Source organism: Pseudophryne corroboree, chromosome 7, assembly GCF_028390025.1.
Source record: "Pseudophryne corroboree isolate aPseCor3 chromosome 7, aPseCor3.hap2, whole genome shotgun sequence".
NCBI classification, from domain to species: Eukaryota; Metazoa; Chordata; class Amphibia; order Anura; family Myobatrachidae; genus Pseudophryne; species Pseudophryne corroboree.
In genome coordinates this window covers 505,517,687-505,529,189 of record NC_086450.1, presented here as the reverse complement: position 1 = coordinate 505,529,189, position 11,503 = coordinate 505,517,687, and the positions used below count along the sequence as shown (strand labels likewise).

General features: G+C 48.4%; 1 protein-coding gene across 1 annotated transcript in view; it reads left to right on the top strand.

Moving 5' to 3' along the window:
- Window positions 1-274: 274 nt before the first annotated feature.
- The window catches only part of LOC134945842 (NFATC2-interacting protein-like), a 60,605-nt gene continuing 49,376 nt past the window's right edge, over window positions 275-11,503 (top strand). The window contains exons 1-2 of the mRNA XM_063935363.1: window positions 275-330; window positions 11,223-11,462. Coding sequence (XP_063791433.1) covers window positions 301-330; window positions 11,223-11,462 — 270 coding nt within the window. The 5' untranslated portion in view covers window positions 275-300. The remainder of the gene's footprint in view (window positions 331-11,222; window positions 11,463-11,503) is intronic.

Here is an 11,503-nt window from a genome sequence, read left to right as displayed (position 1 = left end):
GAATCCCCAACCTGGGTTGACTATTTGGGGGGTAGTCATTGCTTTTGCCAGGGGGACCCCGTGATGTGATGAAGCCAGGGGGGGCTACTGCAAAACACACACGTGTTCTTATATCTGTAATTACAAGTTAGTAATGAAATAAACCTGCAGGCTCGGAATCAGCCACTCCTGGTTTTCCAGGCTGCCGATGAGTGGAGGGGCAGCTCCTGGATCCAGCCAATCACAGACGGGGATCCTAATGGGATAGTTCATAAAAGGGATCAGTGAGCACAGCCAGGGCAGATGTGAGACAAGCAGACAATGGCCAAACGCAGGAAGCAGAGGAAACCAGTGAGTAGAGGAATGGACTCAGCACATGCTGGGGAGATGCAGCACACAGTCTTAGGGGTGTGATATTGAAGGTCGACTGTGTCTAGGTCGACCACTATTGGTCGACAGTAACTAGGTTGACATGGTCTAGGCCGACAGGTCAAAAGGTCGACATTACTTTTTTAAATGTTTTTTGGAGTCGCTCCGCTACTGCTGCGCTCGCCATGCAGGTTACCGTTCCCAGTCGTAGTCCATGTGGATCGTAAAGTATGAAAAAGTTCAAAAAGAAAAAAAAGCGAAAAACTCATGTGGAACTTTTGACCTGTTGACCTAGAACATGTCGACCTAGTTACTGTCGACCAATAGTGGTCGACCTAGACACTGTCGAACTAAGTCTTGTCGACCTAGAGACCGGATACCCAGTCTTAGGGGATGGGGGGGGGGGATTGTTACTGTGGATTTTGTTATTGCTGAATTGCTTAAAACAGCGTTTCCCAACCCAAACTGTGCCATCACAGTCCAGGTTTTAAGGATATCCATGCTTGAGTCCAGAAAGTTAAATCAAATTGAGGTATCAGGTCACCTATGCTGAAGCATGGATATCCTTGAAACCTGGACTGTCATGGCAGAGTTAAAAGTTGATAAATGTGTCCCTTGATTTTGAAAGGAAAAGCCGCATTGTTCTCAGTAGGACGCCACCAGGGTATCCCATTCATGTACAGGGAGTCACTGACTTGTGTCCTATAAAGGGGCACATGCAGTTCTGGCTCTAGTAGTGGTAGTGACTTACTGCTCCCATGGGTCCCGGCCAGAGGATGGTGAGAGCTGCAGTACAAGCGCTAGATAGGGAAGTGTGTAACACAGCCTATTTATATCTAGTGCTGACTCGTTCTTTAGCACCGTACAGTAAGGAGATCCTAATACAGGCAATTTACAACGACTGCAAGGATGGCTTTGTACATGTGAGCTTACAATCTACGAGGTATTGCATGGGGAACACATAATGTATACGGTGGTGGAATAATGATTGTGGCTGCTGTATGTTATATACAAGTGAGGACGTTCTTGTCCCTGGTGCTTCCTTTCCTATATAAAATGTTACCTTCACTGCAGCTCTGTGTGCTGGGTGATCTCCAAGTATCAGACTGCTCCAATATTGTATCTAGCTGACCTGTCCCTGTCTTCTAAGCTGCAGGTGCATAGAAATATGACATGAGGAGGGGGTGGACCGGAGACGGAATGAGGGTGGGGTGGAGGGAGGATGTGGGTGGAGTTACATTTGCACCTCCTCTAAGCCACGCCCCCCACTCTGTAATGCTGCGATCACCGGCATTATACTGCAAGGGGTGTGGCTATGATGACGTGATTCAGCAAGAACCGCGTCATCAACTGCCTGGACCGCCCACTTTGCTCACTAAGTGGGCGGCCGGGCAGGGGGGACCTGAAGAATCGGGAGACTTGCCTGCTTCCGGGGGGCCGGGAGGGTCACCCGATTTTCGAGAGCCTCCCGGCCATTCCGGGAGAGTAGGCAAGTATGGCATGAATACATTTAAAACCTGGACTGTTGGGGTGCCTTGATGACTGCGTTTGGGAATCTCTGCGTTAGGAAATAGATTTATAGCCGGAGGCCGGATTACATGCTAGATACAGGAGACAGCTGTGTTGGGCTCCTGTAGTGATGGGAATGGAAGTTCTGAGTATTCTCTGAGATTCCCTGCCATCATTACATACAGTAAAGCAAGTTAGGTGGCGGTGTAGAATATCCTGCATGTACGAGCCTACTGCTAATACAGACAATGCAGTTACTCGTGTCTGACATGAAATGCTTAATCTAGTAACCAAGCCTATACGATGCTCTGCCTTACTGCCCCATGGTATGAAAGTGGCGTATTCAGAACTGCATTACATTTTTACTGTATAAACCGGGAACATCTACCGCACATAGCAGCATGGACACACACATACAGTACTTTATTGCACAGTCATATGCTGCAGGACTAATTGCACTGATCTAGAGCAGCACCACCTGGTGGCTACTAGTGAGTACAGCATTTGTGCTTTGGAAATGAGAACTGCAGTAGAGTGCAGGGCTGATTCTCAAACCCAGTTCTGCTGCCACATATCCACAGCTCTGCTCTCTTCTGCTCCAGCCTCTGAATCTGGTACCAGGTTGTTAGTTCTCAGGCACCCACATCTCCACCAATGCAAGAACCTGCCATAGTCATAGGATTATACCCATTCTGTCTTCTGCATACATACTAAATAATACTGGCAGTCAGGGTGGTCACATGACCAACCGCGGCATCCTGCCACTGAAGATTCCAACCGTGGAAAAGGTAAGTATTCCTACCCTCCCCTGTCCCCTACCCCTGACCCTCAGGGAGTAGCGGCTATAGCTAACAACCACCTTTGTGCCACTTGAGGCCCCCCTAATGCCTAACCCTAAACCCCGATACTCTCCTTTGGAATGACGGTGATCCGGGAACTGACTCCGGAGTGGTGTCAGAATTCTGGAATCAGTCACATGACCACTGGCATCCCCTGTCTTCAAATTAAATAATTACAGGAACTGCACAGGAAGCCTGCATAAGCCTGTTCATGGTTTTGTACAGTATCATACCTCCCAACATGACCCTCTCCAGGAGGGACAGAATGCTCTGCTCCTGGACTTCCCTCTTAATATATGATTTCCGGCACCTGTGCTGAAACACCTTTCTTATCCATTAACTAGTTCAACACAGATGACACCAATCATATATAACTGGGAAGCCCAGGTAGGGAGAATTCTGTCCTTCCTGCAGAGTCGTGTTTGGAGGTGTATGCAGTACTACCTGCTCAGGATAATATCCTGCATACAGATTGGTGGTGCATTAAGCTGGCAAGTACCCCCAACAGTTCATGTTTTCCAGGTCACCTAGCAGTTGAACAGGTGCACTCATTACTCACTGACACATTTCAAAAGACCCACAGGTGGAGCTAATTATTTCACTTGCAATCCTGTGAGGAGACCTGGAAAACATGAACTGTTGGGAGTACTTGGGCACCGAGGTTGGAAATCACTGCATTAAGGTTTTTAAAGGTGAACAGGACATGCAGCAGTCATCAAACAGAACTGACTTCTTCAGTAACACCGAGGTCTCAGGGTCACAGACCTTACACTGACCACCAGGTTCAAAGTCCGAATGACCAATACAAGCGTGATGCACTAAGTGTGCTGGGGACCTGAAGGAAAAGGTCTGACACTCATTACCAGTTAACCCCCCCCCCCCCACCTTCCTATCCCTCACTTTCCATAGCCTAAAATTTACCTACCCCCCTCACAGCCTAACCCTCCCCCAGGTGTGCCTAAATCTAACAACCCCCATTTCCCGCAGCCTAACCCTAACTGGGGGAGCCTAAACCTCCCTTCCAGGGCTCTGGGAGCTGCTGACCATGCCCCCAAACCTTCTCTCCCGGGATTAGATTCAATGAACACAGCATATATTCACTGCTGCTCTGATAAGCAGAACAGAGGGTGAGAGAAGCCAGACTCTGAGTTATATCTCTGTATTTGGGGAAGTGCTAGTGGAGTCCAGGTAGTAAACCCATAAATGGGGGGGCTTCGTATTGCAGAAGTGCGCACTTCTCGGACTCTTTTACCCCGAAGTGTCCGTTCTCACTGCGAGAAGTGCAGACCTGCAATGCTGTTGTGATGATGCACCTACTGCCTACCTATCTACCAGTCCTTGGAACTGACCTCTGCTGGGCATTAAAGATGCAGTACGTCAGGAAATGCATATGGTGGAAACCACTTCAAGTCCAACATTGTAAACTGCCACTTATAACCGTGACCATCATTGAGGTTAGGTTTTTACCTGTCTTCTAACAACCGTCTTGCTTTGGACAAGTCTCTAATGTTAGGAGGACAGCACCTTGTCTTTTCTGCCAGTTTCTCATTGGAAAGACACCAAACATTGTGTAACGGCACTAATGAAAAATAGTAATATATAATAAGGCAGCAGTATACACCAGTAACAATAATAAAAATTAACTCCATGAACAATAAAGAGGCGACTACTGCGTGATATCACACTAATACCAATATAGTAATGACAAATATATGTCCAGATCACTTTATAAATGAAACACGCTGTAGCTACTCTACTGAGTGTTGTGGAGAACTACAAGTCCCAGTATGTGTATAGCCACATACACCAGAGTTTCAGTAAATATAACTTAATGAATAAAGGTGGAACACAAAGCGTCCCAGAAGATGTCTGTACAATATAAATAGAAGCAGTTGGCATTACCAAATGGAGCGCCTACTAAGATGCTCACCAGTCCAGCATGTGTCGGTGGCCCCCAAGCTTGTCTTCTGCCGCTCTCAATACAGCGGAGAACTTGGTCAGCACTGTTAAAGGTCTATCTGTCACTGCATTGACAATCTGACCTGGTGGCCACTCTGGGTTACTGAGCCACTTACCTGACTGCTGTGCTCTTTGTTACTCTATTTACTCCAGAACATTGCGCTACCAGTGCAGTTGCTGCATTGCTAGCTCCAGTCCGGTTCAGAGTAATCCTCCGGATCCAGTCCAGTTCTAGAGCTGTTTTTGCTCCTGACCATTCCAGAACTCTGTTCAAGCCAAGTTGCAGTCTACTGAATGTTCCTTCACCCGGCTGCACTAGTGTGTCAAAGTATCTACCTGCAGAGGTTCTTCCTAGACTCTGGCTGTTCTCCTCGTGCCTCCATTTGCCAGAAGCCAGTGCACGTTTCCTATCTTCATACTAAGTGTATTCCTCATACCAGGGACAGTATCTAGGAGCAGGAACTATAATCAGCCATCCAGCTTCCAGTCTAGCACCTCAGACTCCACACCTGCTAGTGACTCAAATCCAAATACAAACGTGACAGGTAGGACCACACATGGTCTACATACTTCTTGGAACATAGGGCCTGATTCAGACCCGATTGCTGCTGTGCGATTTTGCCAGGAGAGCAATTATCATTTGACTGTGCATTCATATGGATCGTAATGCGCATGCACGAGGCTAAACCGCTAGGCGTTCACAAGTTGACAGGAAGTGGACGTTTGGGGGTGGTAACTGGCCGTTTTCTGGGAGTGTCAGGAGAAAAACGCAGGAGTGCCCAAGCATTTTAAGGGAGGGTGTGTGACGTCAGCTCTGGCCCCGATCAGCCTTTTCTCATCACACTGGAGGAGTACTGTCGACCATAACATGGTCGACCATTCATACCGGAACCGTGCAAGTCTGCATATGCTGTGCGAAAATACCTGCAAACGCCGGTCAGCTGCAAATGCACCTCACAACATCAAATGATTTTTCCAGTCTGTGCGCAGCCCAGGACTTACTCCTCCAGTGTGATGAGAACAGGCTGATCGGGGCCAGAGCTGACGTGGTTCCGGTATGAATGGTCGACCATGTTATGGTCGACAGTCATTAGATCCACCACTATTGGTCGACATTGACATGGTCGTCATGGACACATGGTCGACACATGAAAGGTCGACACATGAAAGGTCGACCTGAGTTTTTTTAAAGTTTTTTTGGTGTCGTTTTTTGCATAAAGTGACTGGGAACCCCAATTAGTGCACCGCGTCCCCTCGCATGGCTCGCTTCACTCGCCATGCTTCGGGCATGGTGCCTTCGCTCCGCTACCGCTTCGCTCAGCACAGATTACCGTTCCAATCGTAGTCCACGTGGATCGTAAAGTATGGAAAAGTTCCCCAAAAGAAAAAAAAGTTTAAAAAAATCATGTCGACCTTTTCATGTGTCGACCTTTCATGTGCCATCCATTTTCATGTGTCGACCATGTCAATGTCGACCAATAGTGGTCGACCTAATGACTGTCGACCATAACATGGTCGACCATGTGAACGGATACCGACTTACACGGGCCACTGTGTGTGCAGCGACTGTCTGATCAAAAACGCCTGCAAATTTGCAGAGGTGCAATCAGGCCTGAATCGGGCCCATAGATGGAATATTTTTAAGGGGTATAGGTTACATGTCAGACGGGTGATAGCATTGGCCTAAGCATTAAAGCTATTGAAAAAATTAAGTACACTTAGCAGGTGACATGCTGATGGGATGCCTGAGTTTTCAGGTTAAAAACTTTACATCCGCACGGTTTCAACGACACAGCTGAACGTAATAACATTTAATGATTGCACAGTTTAGTCTCTTGGTGGAACCACTCTCTCCCAGGCACCTTAGGATCCTAAGCGTGAAGTGGTTTGGTCCTGCGCCTTTGGACTACTGTTTACTCTGCTCAGTGTTTCTTACCTGCTAACAGTAACGATGTCCCTCCCGAATGAGTTTTCCGAGTATTTTGCGGTCATTATACTCCCATGAATAATATGCTTCACTGTCTCAGTCATTACAGGTAGGTTCTTTATTTTATACCTGGTGCTATCTTTAGTGTGGAATGCACCAGTGCCCTGTACTGTATCTCACTGGTGCACCCTGACACACTTTTTTTTTTTTTTTTTGGTTATTTATAGCTTTTATCAATTTATTTTTATATTTGTATTATCTTTTTTGCGTTGTATACCGGTCTGTCACTAAATGGGTTCGGCAATACTTGTGCCTTTTTTTGATTCCGTTCTCTTTGATCTGATTCTACAAAAGGTGAATACGCTCATTTATTTTATTAGTGTGATCAACATATGGGGTATATATACTGCCAGTGCTACGCGGCCATGAAATGCAGTAAGCCGATGTCACCCACAGATTTGATGTGGAAGGACGTCTATCTGTTAATTCATCTACACGCTTTAAGGGGTCTACTGTATTTACTAAGCCTTGGAGAGAAAGAAAGTGGAAAGAGATAAAGGGGGTCATTCCGAGCCGCTCGCTGCAGTTTATCGCAGCGCAGCGATTGGGTCGGATCTGCGCATGCGCCGGCATATGCTGGACGGCCAAAGGCCGTTGCTCCCTAGCGATCGCCTCTGCCTGATTGACAGGCAGAGGTGGTCGCTGGGTGGGAGGGGGCTGGACGGCGGCGTTAAGCTGCCATTTAGGGGGTGCGGTCCGGCCAACGCAGGCATGGCCGGACCATTGGGGGGGCAAGCCACGACTGCTGCGTGACATCACACGCTGCCGCTGCGACCCGGGCAGCGAAGAGGTTCTCCCGGCCAGCCACAGGAGCTGCGCTGGCCGGGAGTTACTCCTCAAATGCTTTTGCATTTCTGCGGGGGTAGGGGGGGTGGCACTGACATGCGGCGTGGACTAGCCCTGTGCTGGGCGTCCCCCCGCATGTCTGAGTGCCTGATCGTAGCTGTGCTAAATTTAGCACAGCTACGATCAACTCTGAATGACCCCCTAAGTACCTCCAAGGAGCATATGTAATAGGGTCATAGTTTGCTGGAGGTGCCAGAATGGCGGCCAATCTGACGTTTTTTTTTCTTCTTTTTTTTTTTTAAAGCGCCGCCGCCAATTATTTACATGGCAAAACCATGCCTTAAATGTTTGCCGCTTTAAAAAATCATCCAAGATAGTCCGGCATCCTGCACCTCTGACCAACTCTGACCCCATTACATATGCTCCTAAGTCTTAGTACATACACCACTTTATTTGCCACACACCAGCCGGACTCAGCAGTGGCTCCCTAGTGCCGCCCACATGTGAGACTCTTGCCGGCCAAGGCTCTCACATGGCCGTGGGCTCAGCCGGAGATCCATGGCAGCATCGGGTGTGCAGCGCGCTCTGCATTTACAGCTATATAGGTGCAAGGACGGTGGCGCACTGTTGCAAGACTTCCTAGAAGTGCTCCGGCCAGGTGGTTGTCCTTCATGCTGCACTTGTTCCTACATAAAGGAACAACTTAATTCATCTGTCAAAATAATCACACAGTGGAGTGGAAAGATGACTTTTAATGATTCAAGCATCCTATATACTATAAGCCTAACACTGGTCCCTCACATCTATGGGGGGGAATTCAAGTGTTTTATGCGCCGGTGGCCACTAGATGGTGCCCAACAGAGCAACTCCGACCAGTCTTAAATTGTTGCTCCATTCAGCCACGCACAGCCGAAGGCGCTGACATTACTGTTATGTTCTCTCATTTTGACGGGCCGGTAACTAGTGTCTATATAAATCACCCTGATCACAAGTTATCCCTCTCCTCTTTACAACAGAATGGCGGCTGGATTGCTACAATTTAACATTCTGCAACATTGTCGCCTTGTCTACTTGCTGGACATAAGCCCCATACACACTAGACGAGAAAATAAAAGATCTCGCTCAGAAGGGCCGATATGAGCGAGATGTTTTACAGTCTCTTCTAGTGTGTACATTCAATGTTAACAATGTGCGCTCCCGTTCTCGTTAATGACCCCATCCCTCGTCTGAACAAGTACAGACGAGGGAGGTCCTTGTTAACGACTGCCTCATTTCCCCCTCCCCTCCACCCCCCGGCATCGCTCCCTTCCCCGCTTGCATCAGCAATGTATCAAAAGGCACCACTTCTGTGTGGGCTTAATGTGTAAGGGGCACTACGACTGTGTGGGCTTAATGTGTAAGGGACGCTATGACTGTGTGGGCTTAATGTGTAAGGGGCGCTACTACTGTGTGGGCTTAATGTGTAAGGGGCGCTACGACTGTGTGGGCTTAATGTGTAAGGGGCGCTACTACTGTGTGGGCTTAATGTGTAAGGGGCGCTACGACTGTGTGGGCTTAATGTGTAAGGGATGCTATGACTGTGTGGGCTTAATGTGTAAGGTGCGCTACTACTGTGTGGGTTTAATGTGTAAGGGACGCTATGACTGTGTGGGCTTAATGTGTAAGGGACGCTACGACTGTGTGGGCTTAATGTGTAAGGGACGCTACGACTGTGTGGGCTTAATGTGTAAGGGACGCTACGACTGTGTGGGCTTAATGTGTAAGGGACGCTACGACTGTGTGGGCTTAATGTGTAAGGGGCGCTACTACTGTGTGGGCTTAATGTGTAAGGGGCGCTACGACTGTGTGGGCTTAATGTGTAAGGGATGCTATGACTGTGTGGGCTTAATGTGTAAGGGATGCTATGACTGTGTGGGCTTAATGTGTAAGGTGCGCTACTACTGTGTGGGCTTAATGTGTAAGGGACGCTATGACTGTGTGGGCTTAATGTGTAAGGGGCGCTACTACTGTGTGGGCTTAATGTGTAAGGGGCGCTACGACTGTGTGGGCTTAATGTGTAAGGGACGCTACGACTGTGTGGGCTTAATGTGTAAGGGGCGCTACTACGGTGTGGGCTTAATGTGTAAGGGATGCTATGACTGTGTGGGCTTAATGTGTAAGGTGCGCTACTACTGTGTGGGTTTAATGTGTAAGGGACGCTACGACTGTGTGGGCTTAATGTGTAAGGGACGCTACGACTGTGTGGGCTTAATGTGTAAGGGACGCTACGACTGTGTGGGCTTAATGTGTAAGGGGCGCTACTACTGTGTGGGCTTAATGTGTAAGGGGCGCTACGACTGTGTGGGATTAATGTGTAAGGTGCGCTACTACTGTGTGGGCTTAATGTGTAAGGTGCGCTACGACTGTGTGGGCTTAATGTGTAAGGGACGCTACGACTGTGTGGGCTTAATGTGCAAGGGACGCTACGACTGTGTGGGCTTAATGTGTAAGGGACGCTACGACTGTGTGGACTTAATATGTAATGGACGCTACGACTGTGTGGGCTTAATGTGTAATGGACGCTACGACTGTGTGGGCTTAATGTGTAAGGGACGCTACGACTGTGTGGGCTTAATGTGTAAGGGACGCTACGACTGTGTGGGCTTAATGTGTAAGGGACGCTACGACTGTGTGGGCTTAATGTGTAAGGGACGCTACGACTGTGTGGGCTTAATGTGTAAGGGACGCTACGACTGTGGGCTTAATGTGTAAGGGACGCTACGACTGTGTGGGCTTAATGTGTAAGGGACGCTACGACTGTGTGGGCTTAATGTGTAAGGGACGCTACGACTGTGTGGGCTTAATGTGTAAGGGACGCTACGACTGTGTGGGCTTAATGTGTAAGGGGCGCTACGACTGTGTGGGCTTAATGTGTAAGGGGCGCCGGGACTGAATTATAGGTGAGTGGACAGGGGTGGTCGGCCAAGGGCCCCCACATAGTTAATACAGTTTGTACATTATTGGAGAGTAGAGCAGCATTTCGCTGCCTGCTCAGCTGTTCTCTACACAGCAGCCACTGCGCAGCTCAATGCATTCTCGCGCATCTTGCGTGACAGTGTCTCAGTCTGAGCCTGATTACAAGTACCACCCATTCTTTTGTTGTAGCTTAGCTCTGACGGGAACAGTAGGTGGCATGGCGCCCTCCTGGGTCAGCTTTTCTGGGCAGCAGTGTCTCCATGTGGCATGTAAGAAGCTGGGAGAAAGCACAATGCTTGCTGACTGTCTCCCATCTTTCTTCCCCTCCCAGGCAGAGCACAAGTTGCATTGTTTTCCATTTACACTTACTCACTGCCCTCTACTCACTCACCACCCTCCACTCACACTCTGGTTCCTCTGTTGACCCTCAGCAGTCTGATTAAGTGGGGGCATGTAATGTAATATCCCCAGAGTCTACAATAAAACTGTCAATCTACAGTTCTCCTGCACCTAATATGCACTGGTGAAGTTGGTCTCCGACCTGCTCATTAAACGCTACCATTCACACTACAGCAGATACTGGAGTAGAACTACAGGTTTGCACTTCTGCCATTTGTAAATGACCCATAATGAAGTGTCCATAGGGAAGCTGTATCAAGCCATGGAGAAGTTGCCCTGAGCAACCAATTTCCTGTCATTTATCGAGCACAGTTTTTGAATTGACAGGTGAAATGTTTACTTTGGGCAACCTATCCACTTCATCTCTAAGGTTTGATACATCTTCCCTTACTGTATATCTTGTAATACAGTAAAGTCTGACTAATCTCTCCTGTTACCAGCTCCCAAAGAAACTTCCCATGGATATTGTGGTCGCAGATGTGGCAGAAGATGTAGAGGAGGTCACTGCAGCAAGCATGGTCCCCTTCGACACACCGCCGGAGACTCCTGTGGTTTATCTCCCGGAAGAGGCTACTGAGGCACTGCATGCCTCCGATGTGTCCGTGACCCACCCGCTGCTGACCACTACAGAGGCTGAATTCAGTACCTGCACAGGGACCTCATTTCACAGGTACGAGGCGGTAGGTAAATGAGAATTATTACCTGCTATTTACACAGATGC